The sequence below is a fragment of the Cucumis sativus genome, chromosome 2 (genome assembly GCF_000004075.3).
Source record: "Cucumis sativus cultivar 9930 chromosome 2, Cucumber_9930_V3, whole genome shotgun sequence".
Lineage (NCBI taxonomy): Eukaryota > Viridiplantae > Streptophyta > Magnoliopsida > Cucurbitales > Cucurbitaceae > Cucumis > Cucumis sativus.
Genome location: NC_026656.2, coordinates 2200949 through 2219269, shown reverse-complemented (window position 1 = coordinate 2219269; position 18321 = coordinate 2200949). Strand labels below are relative to the sequence as shown.

The window sequence follows — 18321 nt, the reverse complement described above, 5'->3', positions numbered from 1 at the left end:
AATAGTTTTATTTATTTATTTTTGCTATATTTAAAAAGTGTTCTTTTAAAAACTTTTTTTTTTTTTTTGAAATTTGGAAAAGACATTTTCATTAAGAAAAAAAGGGACATTAACTTTAAATGTAAAACTAACCAATTCTTGGATGAAAAGTATAATTTGAGTATTAATTCATTCAATTATTTGATACTCACATCTTCATGTTCATGTTGTTCATTCTTCTATCCTTCAATATAATTTATAACATTCCATAGTTTTTACTTTCCTCATTTAACAATTTACATTTATCCCATCCCAAATTTTGAGCATTTCATCACCATCAACAAAAATTTCCACAACATTTCTTATAATACAATGATGAAATCAAGCTCATTCTTACCAACAAATCATGAACTCAAAAAACAAAACAAAAAAGTTGCAAAGAAGAAATTGTGACAGTTTTTCATACGAACTCACCAATTGAAGTAGTTACTGGAAACAGAGATCATCATTTGTTCTTGATATCAATCCCATCTTTTCCGGCGATGATCACCGCGGTCGCCATATCCAAAAACAATCCATGCTCCACCACTCCTTCAAACGACGATATCTCTTTTCCGGCCGCCAATCCATCCTTAATCGGAGTCTTGAAATACAAATCCACAATGTAATTCGAGTTATCGGTAACATAAGGCTTCTCGTCGCCGTCTAATCGGAGTTTTGCCTCACAACCTTCCTCCTTAAACAGCTCTTGAAGCCTCACCAAATTGTATTTCCAGCAAAATTGAACAACTTCAACCGGCATCGCGAGACCGCTCCCGCCTAGACCATCGACTAATTTAGTGTCATCAACGACGACGACGAACTTATCGGATGCTGCCTCCACCATCTTCTCACGCAGTAAAGCGCCGCCACGGCCTTTGACGAGATTCAGATCTGGATCGACTTCATCAGCGCCATCGATAGCTAAATCGAGATGCGGATGGTCGTCTAATACAGAGAGAGGAATTCCTAATGACCTAGCTTGTTCTTCCGTTCGTTTCGAGGTGGGGATTCCTACAATGTCGGTTAATTGATTAGTCTTGAGAAGCTCGCCGATCTTAGCGACGACGAAGGCGGCAGTGGAGCCGGTGCCGAGGCCGAGGACCATGCCGCTTTTGACATACTCGACGGCTTTGTCGGCGGCGAGTTTCTTGAGGTCGTCTTGAGTGAGAGTGGAGACGCGGGCGTGGACGGAGAGAGGGCGGTAATGGGTGGAGAGATTTAGGGGTTTTGAGGAGCGGAGGAGAAGGTTGGCTATGGAGGAAACATGGCGAGAGGAGGAAATAGAAGGAGGAGAAATGAAGGAGAGGGAGGCCATTGATGAGAAAAGGATAGGGTTTTGAGATTTTTTTCGCTTTTGGTGTTCTTAGAATTTGTTCTTTGTTCTTCCTTTTTCTCTTCACTTTGCTTATCCAATTCTCAATGGCTAATAATTTTGCAATTTTTTAGAAATAGGTTTTTGATTTTTGATTTTTTAATAAAAGGTTTTTGAAAAAGATGAAGGAAAAAAGAATGGAACTTTTTAGTTTTGATGTGGTTTGTGAAATGGACATTTGGGGTTGGTAAACTTTTGGTGTTGTTGGAGCTCTTCATTCAATTTTGGTGGCTTTGGAGGCTTTTCCTTTTTGTTAAATTAGCCTTGTAATAAATATTTGTGTATGTAGGTTAGATTGGGGTCGGTTTTTCGATCAAATCGTTCTTTGCTTATGGTAGGCAACCCTGACCAAGAAAAAATATAAATTGACCATTGGTCGATCGATCTAGTTTATGTCAGTTTAAGCTTTTGAAAAAAATTTAAAATGTTGTCGTTTGGATTTTTCCAATCTGAAATTGACTGAATCCATTATTATCTTCGTCTTATAGCCTTTGGTTTAGTCGATTTTGGTCAGTCAACTCAATTTTTTGGTCTAACATGCTTACCTATCTGGACCGAAAACTAAAAAGTCTTCAAATATTCTAAATTGAATTTGTACTTAAAAAAGAATAAATATTCTTCTTATTTCAAAGATATAGTTATGTTATCTTTTTTATTATAAAAAATGATAATATAACTTCTATACTTTCGTAAACATTTCAAAACTATCGTTAAAGTAAAAGTCTTTTAAAATTTTAAACATAAATTAAGATCTTAAACTACGTGATTGTGACTTAAAATGATGTAGTAAACTTTAGTCGTCCAAATTTTCATTACAAGTCACGATTGTTTTGTACATCAATAAATTTAAGATTTTTTGTTCTAAACATAATTTTGAAACTATTACAATAAATGGTAACTTTGGAAAATATAAAGATATTTCATTCCAACCATATGTGTTTATTATATTCCAACTTTCTTTTTATTTTCATACTTTATTTAGCTTTTATCCTTTTTACTAATATTCAAATATAACATAAAGACTAATAATGAAAAAAAAGAAAACTTTTGTAACAATTGAACTGCTTAACACTAATCACATCAATTTGTCAATGTCATCCTTTTATAAGTATGAATATCTCAAATTTAATTTTGTTGTGGTTGGTGGCAATCCAAATATTTAGTGGTTTGAATATTGAGGATTGTTTCATCTTTCACCAACTAATTAGGACATCTTTACATTTCAATTTGTCATTTATAAACTCTCAAATGGTCATAGTTATGCTTTAAGAAAAAGAAAACTCCAAACATTTTATTCTAAATAAACTTAAAAAATATATTGGAATGAACTTTAATAGTTGGTAAAAATACTTCTCTTTTTAAGTGTTTAAAAAATCTTTTACAATTCTTACAGACGAATGTTTAAACAGCTACATGAGTTTTAAAGCATTTTTGACAAATCTTTGTTTACTTATTGATTCAAATAATTTGTCAACAATGTAAACACAACTTAGTGCTTAGATTTCTACTTCTTTGGAAAATATCATAGATTCGAACCATCTCCTATTACTTGTAGACAACCGTCAAAATCTAATATAAGTTGACTTGGTGGTTAGAAATGATCTACTAATATAACAAAAAGTTTAGAGAGAATGAGTTAAATCCATATGAGTACATCCCTGAGATTTAATATGAACAAGTTTACTTGAAACCCAATTAAATTAAGATAAAATTATGGTTCAACCATGCATTTAGAGTTACACGTGAGCATAAATCAAATAATATAGAACTTGTATTGTTGAACTTAATACCACAAGTTTGATTCCATCATTAAAGGTTTAGACATGGAGTTTGAACCATGCATTTAGAGTTACACATGAGCATAAATCAAATAATATAGAACTTGTATTGTTGAACTTAATACCACAAGTTTGATTCCATCATTAAAGGTTTAGACAAGGAGTTTGTGACCACTGTTTTGTAGAATCTTAGTGACTTCGTTCTTGATGAAGGATCTTTGTTGTACAAAATTTGGAAAATTCAATAGGAGGGACGGTTGGGCACACGTAGGCCCTTGTGAAGGATGGAGAGCCATTGAGTTGGGTGTCAAGGTCCCCGCTTGAGAAAGAATTTTGAAAGTTAAATGTTGAAGTGTCTTGAAGTTTAATTTGGACACAGGTGACTTCACAGAGTTGTACGAGTGCGGTTGTAAACTTGACGATTTAAGATTTTGAAAACACTTGATTTGAGCTGGGGCTATCAAATCTCTTTACTTTGGATAAGTAGTTCTTAATCTCTCATTTTGATTGTATTGATCTTATCAATGTCTTTAACTATGAGACATGTGATTTGTCTCAAATAAGTAACTTGATGGAGGAGGCCGCCTCATTGTCTCTAACTTTTTATGTTGCATCATTCACTTGATCTCGATGAATAAGGCTGACACCATCTTGCTCGTATGACGATATCTTTTGATAATTTAGGGTTTTCTTCTTTATCAAGTTTGTAGGGATTTTTCTATTATTTGTGAGGGGAAAGTTTGTATTTTAGTTTTTTTTTTTTTATAAAGATGTTATTATAAAAAAGAAATTGTGAGAAAGAACCGTTGTTGAATGGGCCAAAGAAGTAGAATATGGAATCGGGTTATCGGGTTTGACCCAACCAAAATCCGGGTCAAGGAGGAGATTCCTAACGGACCTTTCCGCCCCGACGCTACCAATTTTGAGAGCATTCGGAGTTTGCTTTACAAAGAATTCATTCCCATTTCCCTCTTTTTCCCTTTCTCTTCTCCATCGGTTACCTATGGCTGCCGCATCTGCCGCATCTGCCACATCTGCCACATCTGCCACCGCTATTAATCGGAATCAGGTCAGTGATTCAAGTTCTTACGGCCTTCGGTTCACAATTTCTTGCTTAATTCGTCGGGATATGATTAGTGATGGTGTTAATACTTGAATCAGTCGATTGAGTTTTTGAGGATGGATTTTATTGCTTTAAGTTTGGTTTTGTTCGTTATACTGATGCTTTGTTTTTAACCAGGTTGATCTGTCCGACTTCATTAACTGGTCTGGTGTCGAGTGTCTCAACCAGAATTTTAGCCATACTTTTACAAATGCTCTTAATCAGGTGCTGTTTGTTGTTATTTTGACTAGAGTTGTTTATTAGTTGCACGTACTTCATTGCAGTTGAGAGTTTCTTTACATGGTTTAATAATTAATATCTTGATTTAATGAAGTTGAAGATGGTGCTGAGTTAGACTTATGTTGTTGCAGATTGTAATTTACTTATCTCTTTCTTTCTTTCTTTCTGATTGCAAATCCTTTTTATGTTTGATATCTTCTTGAAAAGCTTTATGTGAGAATGGTATGGAGGAGGGATTGGGGTTTGCATTTGCCGTGATTGGGATAGGTATATGGAAGTTGGCGAATGTTTTATGAACCAAGTTGGTGAATATTACCCTTTGAAAGCAGATGTTGGTCTCGTCATTATTAATTCGTAACTACCACCTTCCCTCTCATGTTTGTTGATTTTTTATTTTCAATTTGAAAGACCTGTTTGTGATATTGAGTTACAAGTTTTGTCATGTCTTTCTCTACTTTTAGTAATACGTGTTGTTGGGTTCTTCAGTCATGTGGCTCTGGCATTTTTTGTTTTTAACACCTCGTCTTCCTCTTTCACTTTGATTTGAGGCTAAATCTCAAAGAAGATTAAGTTATTGCCTAAATGGTTTCTTTGGGAAGATTAAATGCACACTTTAGACTTTGTTGAAAAGCCGTCATCTATGGTTCTGGGCTTTCAGTGGTGTGTGTTGCGTATGAAAGCAATACAAGATAAAGATAGAGATGTCACTTTTTCGTGAAACATAGAATTGACTTTTGCATGTGTTTGGAATCAGTTTGACTACTCCCAAAGACTGTGGCGAAGGTGCTTGTTAAACCCAAATTTCCATGATAAGGGTCTAAATCATTGGCAAAAGTTTTGCCAAGTGTGTGGTATTAGCATGACCTTTGTCTCTAGAGGTTTGAACACCTTGCAATTGTTGTATTCAAAATCATTGGCAAAAAATTTCTTTGCTATTTTGTTGAAACCATGCCTTGAAAGAAGTGAATTATGTTAAGGGCAGTCTTTAGATAGATTTGGAGTGTTAATTTATCTCTGCTCTGGCATTCTGGTCTAATGTATTATGGAGTTTCTTTTTATTTTTATTTTTAATTCTTAACTATCGGACCAACCTATTGAAATTTTGTTTTTAGATTACTTATTTGTTTGGATCTATATTTTAGGCCACTTCTTTTGTTTTTAAGATTTATCAATAGTATGAGAACTAAATTCATATATTTTAAGGTACAAGGTCTAAAATAAAACAAGTCTCAAAGTAGAAGATCCAAAATGATATTATATCCTAAAAGAAAATCTTCATGATAGAACGGTCCCTTTTTCTTCTTAATTTCTTCCCCAGCCAAGGGAAATTATTATACCGAGGGTTTGAATCAACCTTTTTCCTACATTAGACTTGTAGGGATAATGACAGCTTGCTTTTGGAGAGTGATGCAGATGAGCAGCTCTTGATATACATACCTTTTAACCAAGTCGTTAAATTGCATTCCTTGGTCATCAAGGGACCTGAAGAGGAAGGTTAGTACTCTACGCTACTTATTACTTCTAATCCATAGTTTCTTTTCTTCTGAATCTTTCATTACTGCTTGTCATGTGTAATTAGGGTTTGCGTAACATGTCTTACAAATCCAACGTGGGCAATGAAGGTGTGATAATTCCACCAAAATTTTTTACTATTTGATTCTTGTTATTTTGGGTTATTCAATCACTGCCCCTTGTTCCTCAACCTCGAGTTTGGAAGTGGATTATTGTGCTTTCTTGGCTTTCTATCAAAACATTTGTAATTATCTTGTCTTAATCACAGTCAGTTGCTAAGTTCTCTTTTCTAGTAATTCTTGGCTGTTGGATGATGTCTAATCCCTGCCCCTTAGTTAAGCTTGTACCTCTGTTACCTCTCTATTTGAACAAATATATTGCAATCTCTCTTTTTAAATGGAAAAAATGTATTGCCATGGAATGGTGCAATCACTTAACCAGGAACGTACATATTGTCTTTCACCTTGCTCTCCTTTTTTCTGCTTAATTTACAAATGACAGGATTCTAATTTTGAGGTTGTTCCCCAGGTCCTAGAACTGTAAAGCTTTTCTCAAACAAGGAGAATATGGGATTTGGGTAAACTAATTGTTTTCTTTAGTTAATATTTGGTGCAAATGTTTTCTAAATATTATCAGTTGATGATTGTTTGTTTCATGAATGTTGCAGCAACGTCAATGACTACCCTCCTAGTGACACAATTGTGTTGTCCCCAGAAAATCTTACGGTAGATTTTCCCATACTTTAATCTGTATCTCATCAATAAATGGAAAACTCTTTAGAAGAGAATATACAAAGGAATGGAGATCATTGTTTTATTGTTATGCTTTGTAGGGAAAGTCGGAGGTTGTGAAGTACGTGAAATTTCAAAATGTTCGTAGGTAAGTCATTTTTGTCATCAATGTTAATTTCTTCATTCTGACCGTATGTTGAAAGTATTGGTTGTTTGTTCTAAATAATTTACCTTTTCTTTATCAGCTTGACAATTTTTATAGAGGATAACCAATCGGGAACTGACACTACAAAAATTCAAAAGATCGCCTTGTATGGGACAACGTAAGTTTATCATATTCCATTTGAGTTAATTTTTAACGTCTATTTTTTCTTTGTCAAGTTTTGATTGAATTACTTGTATATTATGCACCCAACAAGCTTAGTTGATGTGAGGTTGTATTTTAGTTACCTTGACTAATACATGAGTGATAAATATGAACTTACAACAAAAAAAGATGAAGACTTAGATGCTGCTTTCATTCACCCTTGATGTTGCCTAACAGATATTTTAAACCTCTTCACTTTCTTTTGTGGATTATTTAATTATAGCATATAAGTTTCTTATGTATTTTATTTCATTGTTTCTTTATGTTTTGTGCAATGTTGAAATCGTTGTTTTGTTCGTGCAGCGTTGAAACAACGGACATGAAGGGCCTGAAGAAGATCGAGGATCACTAAATGCAAAGACATGGTCTCACACCACATCATATGATTACGAGTAATTGATATCAAAGTTCAATTTTCCGTAATGATAAGAAAGAACTATATAATGGGTTTTTGACGTCAGATTCTGGAATTTTGATGAGTGGTTTGTACACCTGTTTGATCAGGGGGCGATGTGTAGTTCATTCAAAATATATATCACACTTATGCACATTGTTAGGTAGTTTGCAAAGGAGGATTAATGCTGATACATTCACCTAACTATTTATTAGGTCTGCTTGAGATTCAAGTTAGTCATTTTAAAAAAGAATACAAGGGGTGTTTGTTTATGTATTGTGCTGATTAGATTAGATGTATTATTTGTTCTCAATAAGGTTGGTTGAATGAATGAATGATCCTTTAATATCATCCTATGTGAAATCTCATGGTCCATTGAACTAATACTTTATCAATGTACAAGCTAATTAAATGGATTAATTATGAAAATTGTGCTCATCCATTTTTTGAAGTTTGCGCCATAGTTGTAATAAATCGATTGAGTTATGAAAAAGTTTGTAAGTTGAATCAAATCAAATTATATATTTCAATGAACGAAATATTAAAAAAAAAGTGTAAATAAGTTTGTAAGTTTAATCAAATCAAATTATATATTTCAATGAACAAAATATTAAAAAAAAAGTGTAAATTTGAAAATTAAATCGAGACATCAAAGTGATTTAAGTTTTTTACAAAACATATTAGCCAATACATTTTATTCATGTATTGCTTGATGTTTATCTTTTAAATAGGTACCAAATCAACTAAAATATTAATCATACGAAACATTTATCCATGAAGTGTCTAGATTAAGAGTTATGCATTCATAAAATAATAGTTACTATGTTTATAAGAATGCTTTTATTACAACGTAAATACTCTATATTTCAAATCTTCCAAATCTAAGAATCAGAAAACTAAATGGCCCTAAAATTTTCTCCCAAGTGATCTCTTTACGATTTAAGCACTTACTCCCAAAGTTCCAACTTAGAAAGTTATGCTTTTATTATTATTATTATTATCATCACTACTTTTTCTAATATAGGGAGGAAGATCGAATCTCCAATTTCAAATCTCAATGAAAGCAATGTATACCAATTATCATTAAGTTAACTTTTAATCTAAAGTTTGTAAAAAGTTTATACCAAGGAATTAAAATTTGTACCTTTAACGTTGCATGCAATTCCCGTAGAAACCATTGGCCATTTCCTTGTTCCTGCCAATAGAGAGATTTGAAAAGATCCACACAGCTCCCAATTTTAGTTTATTTTTCTTTTACTTATTTGATTATTTTGGGAAAATCTCTAGTTCAGCTTATTGAGTTAAAGACTTGGAGCATACAAATCAATGCTACCAATCTGTAACCTTGACGTTGCCTCACCATCACGAACTGCCAAGAATCTAAACCTGAATCCATGATAACATATTAGGAAGAGGAACGTGGAAGATACCGTTCTTTGATGTTGGAGACAAAATCATTCATTAGCATATTTACCTGAAAGTATTTGATAAGAGACCAGTTTTGGTAACAAAGAAACTTCTACGTTGGAAACGGTTGTCAAATATTTGATTTGTTTGTTCATCAAGAAGATGCCAACTGCTTCCCCCATCTTCACTCCCTTCAACAATCCTGCCAGCAGAATTGAACAGAATAAAAGAATATATGAGGGGGGAAAACCGCAAAAATGAAGACCCATAAACGAGACTCTGATCAAATATTTGACAACCCCATCTTACAGCTCGCCACATTATATTCCTCATCACCCTATCTTTTGACCTCTCTAGAAATTTGACGGATTCAATCAAGCCAAACTACCCACAAAATAGCAAAGAAACTAGCATGCCACAAACAAATTTTCTCTAAGGTAGAGTCTAGGCTTCACCTTATCCTCACGCTCCCCGGGTACTTACATGGAAAAATAAAATAAAAAAGATTGCATGGGCGGGGCTACCCAAGATGGGTGCAAACAGGTTGCATCCATGTTTTTTTTTCCCTAAATAATAGCATAACCAGTTTGATTCAAAGCCGAACACAAACTGAAAGTCTTCAAGCAACTATGTCAAAGAGACTGAAAAGATGAACAGCCCAACGACAAATGTTGCAAATATCTTGAAGAACTTATTCATCTCTTATCCATAGTTCATAATCTTACAAAAAAAATTTGATGGACTGACTAACATGCAGCTTCGTTACTAGAGATTTTCCTGTCAGGTTATACATGGAAAGTGCAAATAGGCCAAACAATGAAATCATTTTCTAGCTCAAAACAGATCACTTGAAAATAAAACCACAAGGCAACATATAATAGTAATACAGGATGGTAATATTTGATCAACTGCTTTGAAAATAATACCAATCCATTGGATCCCTTTCAGGTGCATCATTAGCAGACATCAACTCGTATGCAGCCAGTTCTTCCATCTTGTTGTCAAATACCTTGTACATTATCCAACAACCTACAAGAGGAGGAAATGTAGAAGAATACTACATGAGTCCAAAAACTAGCTAGCTGAAATTGTGACAGTTGAGTTTTTGCAGAAGAATAGTAAATGAATGCAAATCTTCAGCTAATTTCCAACCCCGTGGTTAACACAACAAAATGTTCAATATGTTTTGATGTATTTAATGTTTGACAGCCTTATACATACCTTTCGCACCATTTGGCTCTTCCCATTTGGATGAACGAATCCCATCAAATGCTGATGTTGCCTGTACGTTTGAGTAAAGAAATCTAAGCGCATGCTTCCCTAAAATAATAAAGCATCAGGCAATGGTAACAGAACTTACTATTCCAAAAGGAAGTTCCTCGCCACTTGCAAGGACTGAGCCAGAATGAATTCTGTTTAACTTCAAACGAGGAAGACATAAAAAGGCTCTACCAAAGTTATCACATTTGTTAACATCTTGTATTACTTCTTCAAGAGCATCTAACGCAACAGGCAATGCTAAAGAGGTATAAACAGGCTCCTTGGCCAACCAAATTTCAACCCTCCCATCATTGTCCAGATTACTGTCTAATGACAAAACACCGAGAAAACACTTCAAGGAAGGAAACAACCGATGCGAAAAGGCTTTAGTCTCATCCAAGTATGAATCTACTAAAGCTGTTCTTGTCCTAAAGGCAGATTTCTTGAGATCAGTTACAATCCCTCGAATAAATGAAAGTACTTCAAATGTTGCAGACTTGGAAAATTCTTCATCAGGAAGTTGAGATAGAATACAACCAAATGCACTATAAATCCTTGTCACATGCTCATCCACACAATTACGAACAGAACATGCAGAAGAACTCAAAGAGCCTTCCTCATCAGAGGCAATCTCCAATCTTGATTTGCGCCACTCCTTGTCTCCACTCTGTCTTCCAGGTAATATAACTGAAGAATCATCAATAGTGTGAGTGTTTCTTTCCCGGGCTTGGTTTTCTTTTTCATCACGATCTTCAAGTTCGGACAGTAATTGAGATGTAAAGGTCGATCGACATTGTCGTGTTATTTCTGCAAGCATATTTGATAAGATCTCCTCGGTAATGATATTTCTTCGAGATAAAACCTATGTTGTTTGTTTAAAAAAATAAATCATGCATAAATTGACAAGAGAAAAGCAAGACATTGAGAAGATAATTCATACTGTTTCTTTTTTTTTCTACAGTAGAGTTGAAAATTAGATTGCGGAACAGACACTGACGTCATTACTTCATACCTCATTCCATTTCCTTGTGTAGCGCTTAGTGACATCACGAACTCCATCTATAGAAATTGCAATGACATAGTTTAGTTTCTTATCCCATCTGTGAATAGAAAAATAAAATTATACTCCGATGAGAAAAATATTACTTTCGGTCCATACATCATAATGAGATGAATTGATAAAAGAAAGTACCCCTTTTCATACAACAGTGGTTGATCATACACTGCTTCACAGGGATCTAGATGCATAAACCTGAGTAATAAATAGCAGTCAAGAGCAAATTTTAAGGGTTCACTAATATAAATCACTACTGCAAGGGTGCTTATTATTTTTTTCTGATAAGAATAATAGACCTAGAAATTAACTAACCTCCCTAAAAGATGGGAGAAGCACTCGGTCCAAACATGATCGGTAAGATCAAGAATCTGGTGATAACAAAAATTAGTACAAAATAGCCAAATCTCCATCAAGCTACCATTTCTTCTTAAAGAATAGATTAAATCATTTAATATATATTACTACATGTAGAAGGGTATCTTCCCTGAACATAATTGCAGATTACGATTATCTAAAAAACCATCATTTTAAAAAAAGATTAGAATCATGAGGTAACTCGCCAATCGAGATTCATAGCCAAAAACACGACAGTAGAATGTAAAGCAATTGGCCCATTCTCCACAGCGTCCCCTCCTTGTTTCAGTAAGCTGCATGCCAAGAGGGAATGAAATTGAAAACTATTTAATTATATAAGAGTTCTTAACTCAATAAAAAAAATTTGAGTACCTTTACTGGATTGTTGAAACGTGGGAAACGGGTAACCTTTTGGCATGAATTACAGCTAGAAGTGTAAAAAGAGAGAGAAGAGAGGAGAAGTAGAAGATTAGAGAGGAATGAGGGAAGAATATGAAATACATTAATTTTATTTCTACCATTCACCAAGACACCAAAACCTCAAACTAAAACTCTATGCCTACGCCTAAAATTTACCACTATCCAAAAACTATTCACATTTGGAAATGGAACCCAGTTCAGACCATCTTTTTTGAAAAGAAAAACAAATTTCATTGATAATGAAATAAAAGAGTAAAAATCCAAACACCTCTAGGTGTACCAAAAAAGTCTCTCGAATTTGTAATTAAATTAGTTAAACTGCAATAATAATAATAAGTGTTACGTTTTCCATGCCTGGTTAGTACCAAGTTGGGATTCTTCTTTTTTATAATAGTTATCTTTTTTTATTGAATCTTAGAAAAAATTATTTATTTGATTTAAAAACACAAAATGTATATTTTAAGAAGAAATGTGAGAAGTAAAATAAGCCAAGTTCATCTTCATGGCTATTTATTTGAATGAAGAAAACTATTAGTAGTTGTCAAAGAATAACATGATGGTAATAAAAAATGTCACATAACACATCATTCAATCAAATAATATAGGCAGAACGTTAGATGGTAGAGAAAGTAATCACAGAGGTAGCAGGGAAAAATTATAAACAATTCGTTTACACCTTATTCTTTATGTAATTTGGCAAAAAATATACTGTACATGAACATAACAGAGAAGAGTTCCAGAAATATAGAATGTCAAATCCAGAATATAAGTCTAACCAAAAGAGTCCATTGCACATACCCATATAGTTCAACTCGGTAACCGCCAAACTGAAGTTCTGAAGGAAGTGGATTGCCCATATCTTGATATGTTGTTGTATCTCCACAGTGCTCACAAGAAGGTGCATTAACCCAACTTCACAATAATAAATAAAAGCAAGAGTGTAATCAACCAATAATGTTAGCATAACACATAAGGGGACTAAATACATCACAAGATTCAAATCATATTAGTAAGAACTATCAGCTATTGAAGCATATTGACCAAGGATTACAACTTAAAAGAATACCATGGACTCCGAAAATGATTGGAGTTTAATAATCTATCCAATAAAGTTATACAAGGCAAGTACCTGAATGACTGTTTGAACCAGAAAAGAAGCTGCAACAAAAAAGCATGATCTTGTTCCTGTTTGGATGGTTCGTACTTTCCCTCCTACAATAGGCTCACCACAATGAATAATTATCAAGTACACAAACTTTTGACATGATGTTGCCTAGACCTATTCAGCTAGAGCTACGAAACTTAAATAAATAAATAAATAATAAAGTCCTTGTTTGGTTAAAAACAATAAGAATTGCAACAGAGTTCGGAAAGTTGCAAAGCCGCAAAATCCAAGGCAGGAATTAGAACACCAGGATATTTTGGTATCTATATCTTACCATAGGCAACTGACTAAATTACAATTATGATATGTCCTATGGAAAATCAGGATAAAAAGAAAAAGAAAAAAATGAGCTAAAATGTTCGTGGAAACATTCGCTGCCTTGTCTCCAATCTTAGGCCTTACAATATTCAAGATGAGTTCAGATAAACAAGAGGAAACAGCGAGAGCCATTTCAGTAAAAAACATGATATAAAAGCAAATTGATTGACACCTTGGCCAGAGATACTATCGCTTTCTCTTGAAGCTCATCCACAGGAACAGTTTTCCTTGCAGACTCTTGGCTTTTTGGATCCTCATACTACAGCAAATTTACAAACAAGTCATAATCAAAGAGCAAACAATTCTTCCAAGGATCATACAAAAATCGATAGTGGATATTCCTAGAATGCTAGAAAAAACTCATTACACATTATTCACAAACGTCATCAAGCTATGTATCAACGTAACGAACAAATGAAAATCAAATCAAATCCACAATACAAATGGAAAAAGAACAAGAAATCCCTACCAAACGAACTTGATCAACGTAGCTTCTTATCTTCTTCTTAAACGCCTCACGATCATCCATAACTAACTACTCCTGCTAAAATCAGTCTCCAAAATCAAAACGTAGCACCAAACTTTTCCACTTCAAAATATGATAAAAATCATCAATAGAAATGAACAGAATCATTTCCACAAAAAAGAAAAAAAAATTTGATCGAATAACCTTCGACAGTTGTGATAAATTGTTAGTTGTTGTACGTCGTCCTCCAGTGGTCGATGATAATAACCGGAGCTGGTGGTTCTTCTCGGATTTAAGCGTTTGATGGATGACGAATAGGAGGAAGAGTGAAATTGGAATTTGAAAAACAAGGAAGAGTGATTTTGATACGTTCCTTGGAGTTGAACTTCCACTTGCCCTTCCTTCAAATTCGAAAGTGGCCTGAGAAATGCAACTTTGGGGGATTCTAAAATAGTTTCCGCTATATTAATATACGATAAAAAAAAAAAAAGGTAAAATTTTGTTATATTTATTTTAATTCATTTTGGTGTGTTGAAAATATTTTAGATAGGATTAATTGTTTATGTTTTTTAAAAATAATAAAATATTTGTAGATTTATAGTAAATAATTTAAAAAAATTAGACATACAGCTTTTGCATATTTTTTTTAGATTTATTTTAATATACTTGTCTATTTTTTTTAGTATTATATATTTTTTATTTAAGTTTAATTCCTTATTGATGTGATAAAAGAGATAATGGTAAAAAGTAGCAAATTTCACAAAATATTTACAATATATAGCAAAATTTCATATTCTATCAATAATAAATATTGATAGACACTAATATGCTTCTATCAATGTTGATAAAAGATTATTAGTTTCTATCATGAATAGAATCCAAAATTTTGTTATAGCACGTAAATATTTTAGTTTATTTTACTATATTTTAAAATGCATCTATATTCTAAAAAAAATGTTATTAGAATAAACAAAAAAAATAAAAATAATATTCAACAAACACATTCTTAAGTAGTGGGTATGATGAGTTACTCATCACTTCTTAGTTTTTCTTTACCATTTAAAATCATAAAGTAATAGATAATAAATAAAAAGAAAAAATATATATAAGATTTTGTAAAAAATTATATTGACAAAGTTATTTATATAGTTGTATAACTAAATTTTACGTCTAATTATATAGTTCTTTAAGTTTTAATATGTAAGTTTTGATTTTAGTCAGATAAATTTAATTTTATCATAGACATTAAACTTATTTTTTAATTTTGGTTCATGACAAATGAATTTTATTAAAAATAATGGAAGCCTAAAATCATAGGAAATTGTTGCTTCCTGCAATCATGGAAATTTATGTGGACAAAAATTAAAGCAATCAATGGGGAGAAGGTTAAAATGGTAAAAAGCACATATAATATGAAAAATAAAAGTATTTACCAAATTGTGGTTGTGGGATTGTCTCTATTTTTCTAAATATTTATTTATTAATTTATCAAATAAATATATCAAACTCCAAAACAAAATCCAACAATATTACTTATCCTTGTTGTCAATTATATTGATATACTTCTATAAAAAAACAAAGTCATATACTTGTACTTGTATCAATGACACTCATGATATCAATAATTACTGTATATTCTTTTTTGTTTTAATACTTCCATTAAAAAATTTAGTAATAATATATATAAGCCACCAACTGTTATAAGAATATTATAGAAATTTATAATTAATACATTTTTGTTTTAATAATTTTATTATTAATAAACTTTTGTTTGTTACTTATCTAGAGTGAAATAGCAAAAGAATGGTTGATAAATTTGTATATGTATCTATCATAATTTATTAGTCATAATTGTAAATTATATAATTCGTGAATGCAATTAATAGTAATAGTCTATCATCATCTTTTCACTATCTATAACCGAAAAAAAAAAAGATCAAACATACATGATAAAAGATTAACAAATCATTGTCCAATATATTGATAATTTATATATATTAATTATTTAACAATAAATTATTAATATATAACATTAGAATTTTGATATTTTACTGAAGAATTTACAAATTAATTGCTTACAAAATATAGCAAAATCTATTCAATTATAGTCCATTTTGTTTTTGTTAAATTCTGTAAGTAACTTCAATTTGTTGCTATTGATTATAAAAATTTATCTATTTTTATTTTTTATCTCGGGTTTTCAAAATATATCTCTTTAGTCTCTATTATTACATATAATTAGTCTTGAGACCTTATAACGTTATTATAACCAATTTGGGAACTAAAAAAGTACGGTTAGTACGACTAAATACACTTATAATATTCTAATTCAAAACTTATAAAACTAAATATATCTACCGCTCTTTAAAATTTAAGAACTAAAAAGATAGTTTTTGGTTCCGTGTAGAGATTGGAATGTGAGAAAATCGCATAATTAAAAGAAAAAAGAATAGTAAGTTTAGAAGACAGATAGGCAAAATAATAATGTGAGAAATGAAGGCATTTGTCGTTATGAATTAAATGGAATGGCCACCCAATTTTGAATGAGGCAGCTACTAGTTGTTTTGTTTCTGCCCACTCATTTCCTTTTTTTTGTATTTCTCATTCAATGAGTAAATTTAACTCAATTTTATTTTTGTTTCTACGGGAGAGGGTGAGCTCTAGGAAATTAAATTGCGTTACACATGTCTAGATATCACTCAATGTATGGTTAAAGAAAATAATTATTTTTTTCATACGGAGTAAAGACTATGTTTGTTTGATCAAAGATTCCAAATATCTTTTAAGTTTTTCAAATTGATAAAAATGTATATGTTTGGTTGTTAAGTTTTCAAAATATGTATTTTTAGTACCTGAACTTAAAAGCAAATTTATATAATTATTTTGCACTAGAAAAATAATTTTAATTGTAAAAAATATATATTTTAAAATTTAGAGATCAAATTTATTGATTTTAAAAGAATAAAATACTATAAACATAAATTTTAAAAATCTAAGATAAAAACACAGGTATCTATTTTGTCATTCAACTTTAGAAAGAATATAATAAGTTTTAGAAGTACTTTTAATTTTGTACTTTTTTTATAATTTAACTAAAAACAATTAATTGGCTGTATTTTCTTTATAAATAAAATGTTCGAAATATGCATTTTATAATTAATTATGGTTAAGGAAAGCTCTAGCAAAGAAAACATATATATTTTGAGACCATTTTTCCTTATGTTGAGCAAACATAAAGTCATTAACCAAATGACCCAATTTTGGTTTAGTTCAATTACCTTTTTTATATGTATTTTAACAATAATAACCTATTTTTTATTTATTTATTTTTCTTTTTAAAAAGAAGCTTGAAGAAATATAAATGAATTTAAAAATAATAATAAACGGGTTTTAAATCAAAACATTTGACTAATATTATTTAATTCATGAATTAGACTTTTATATATATAAAAAAAAGTTTGATTTCACTTACCAAAACATATCTTTAATAAACTATCTAAACGAGTGTCTAATTTTTATTTGAATTGGGCGCTTTGAACCTAATTTGTAATATTAGATTCATTTTCTTTCATTGGTTCTCAATTAAGCGTTTTTACTTTTTACAATTTCATTTGTTCTTTCCCAAATATTATTGCATTTAAGTTCTCCAAACATCTCTTAATAAATTTTTTATTAAGAAATCCATCATTCAATTTACGAAATTCATAATAGTTCTATAAATAATTTATACTTCATAACCGAGTTTTCTCAAGCCTACAACAAGTTCGAACAATTTCATATATATGCGTGGTGTACCTATAACCTATTAAAACATCAACATCAAACTATACATCAATCCTTTCGATAAGATTTCTAAACAAACAAAAGAAATATAGTTAGAAATTGAAATTATTCAATGCTCTTACGATATTGTGTTGGACTATATACGATTTTATTTCTATAATCTAATACCATATTTTTTGGTGCTAAATTAAAATTTTAGAATTTTAAAAGTTGAGTATTTAATCTTTATCACCTAATGATAAAATCTAGTAAATAAACATTAAAATATCACCAATATAGATGTAATGTAAACATGAGTTCATGATAGATAATAAAAATTAAATATATATAATAATAGTAATTAAATATATATAACAATTTTAAAAATAATAATTAAATATTTAACAATATATTAAAAACATACAAATATATCAAAATCTATTAGATTTTATGACTGATCTTGATACACTCTTATGGTCTATTAGTGATAAACTCATATTTACAACAAGGTAAACTTCTATCATTGATATATTTAGATAAATTTTGCTATATTTGTCATTTTTTTAAAATGTTCTGTATACTTAATTATTTTGAT

At 31.2% G+C, this 18321-nt stretch overlaps 3 protein-coding genes across 5 annotated transcripts; 1 reads left to right on the top strand and 2 right to left on the bottom strand.

The window, feature by feature from the left end:
- Positions 1 to 194: 194 nt before the first annotated feature.
- On the bottom strand, positions 195 to 1557 carry LOC101221375 (probable ribose-5-phosphate isomerase 3, chloroplastic). Its single transcript, XM_004139179.3, has one exon. It carries the CDS (start codon positions 1334 to 1336, stop codon positions 485 to 487), a length of 852 nt encoding a protein of 283 aa, XP_004139227.1. The 5' UTR covers positions 1337 to 1557; the 3' UTR covers positions 195 to 484.
- A 2523-nt stretch (positions 1558 to 4080) lies between these two features.
- On the top strand, positions 4081 to 7868 carry LOC101221616 (PITH domain-containing protein At3g04780). The gene is made up of 8 exons (XM_004139180.3): positions 4081 to 4240; positions 4412 to 4498; positions 5884 to 6007; positions 6554 to 6602; positions 6693 to 6750; positions 6858 to 6904; positions 7002 to 7079; positions 7427 to 7868. The coding sequence occupies exons 1-8, from the start codon at positions 4175 to 4177 to the stop codon at positions 7473 to 7475; spliced, it is 558 nt and encodes a 185-aa protein (XP_004139228.2). The 5' UTR covers positions 4081 to 4174; the 3' UTR covers positions 7476 to 7868.
- A 429-nt stretch (positions 7869 to 8297) lies between these two features.
- On the bottom strand, positions 8298 to 14418 carry LOC101221843 (peptide-N(4)-(N-acetyl-beta-glucosaminyl)asparagine amidase). Of its 3 annotated transcripts, none has more exons than XM_031881289.1 (15): positions 14169 to 14418; positions 13968 to 14079; positions 13671 to 13757; positions 13145 to 13227; positions 12814 to 12927; positions 11968 to 12022; positions 11802 to 11888; positions 11554 to 11609; positions 11377 to 11436; positions 11197 to 11284; positions 10285 to 11046; positions 10146 to 10206; positions 9851 to 9953; positions 8992 to 9126; positions 8298 to 8903 (listed from the first exon to the last, which is right to left on the bottom strand). In XM_031881289.1, exons 2-15 carry the CDS (start codon positions 14025 to 14027, stop codon positions 8819 to 8821), a joined length of 1836 nt encoding a protein of 611 aa, XP_031737149.1. In that variant the 5' UTR covers positions 14028 to 14079; positions 14169 to 14418; the 3' UTR covers positions 8298 to 8818. The 3 variants fall into 3 exon arrangements, with proteins under 3 accessions (XP_031737149.1, XP_011648763.1, XP_011648762.1); XM_011650461.2 differs by having other exon boundaries at positions 13968 to 14042; XM_011650460.2 differs by having other exon boundaries at positions 13968 to 14039.
- Between the last annotated feature and the right edge of the window lie 3903 nt (positions 14419 to 18321).

Excerpts from the sequence above, each read along its gene's own strand:
- LOC101221375 (XM_004139179.3), bottom strand. The coding sequence starts at position 1,336 with ATGGCCTCCCTCTCCTTCATTTCTCCTCCTTCTATTTCCTCCTCTCGC.
- LOC101221616 (XM_004139180.3), top strand. The coding sequence starts at position 4,175 with ATGGCTGCCGCATCTGCCGCATCTGCCACATCTGCCACATCTGCCACC. Across the intron at positions 4,499-5,883 it reads TTACAAATGCTCTTAATCAG|ACTTGTAGGGATAATGACAG; the intron begins GTGCTGTTTGTT and ends TTCCTACATTAG. Across the intron at positions 6,603-6,692 it reads AAGGAGAATATGGGATTTGG|CAACGTCAATGACTACCCTC; the intron begins GTAAACTAATTG and ends TGAATGTTGCAG.
- LOC101221843 (XM_031881289.1), bottom strand. The coding sequence starts at position 14,027 with ATGGATGATCGTGAGGCGTTTAAGAAGAAGATAAGAAGCTACGTTGAT. Across the intron at positions 13,758-13,967 it reads ACGTTGATCAAGTTCGTTTG|TATGAGGATCCAAAAAGCCA; the intron begins GTAGGGATTTCT and ends AATTTGCTGTAG. Across the intron at positions 9,954-10,145 it reads AGAGCCAAATGGTGCGAAAG|GTTGTTGGATAATGTACAAG; the intron begins GTATGTATAAGG and ends CTCCTCTTGTAG.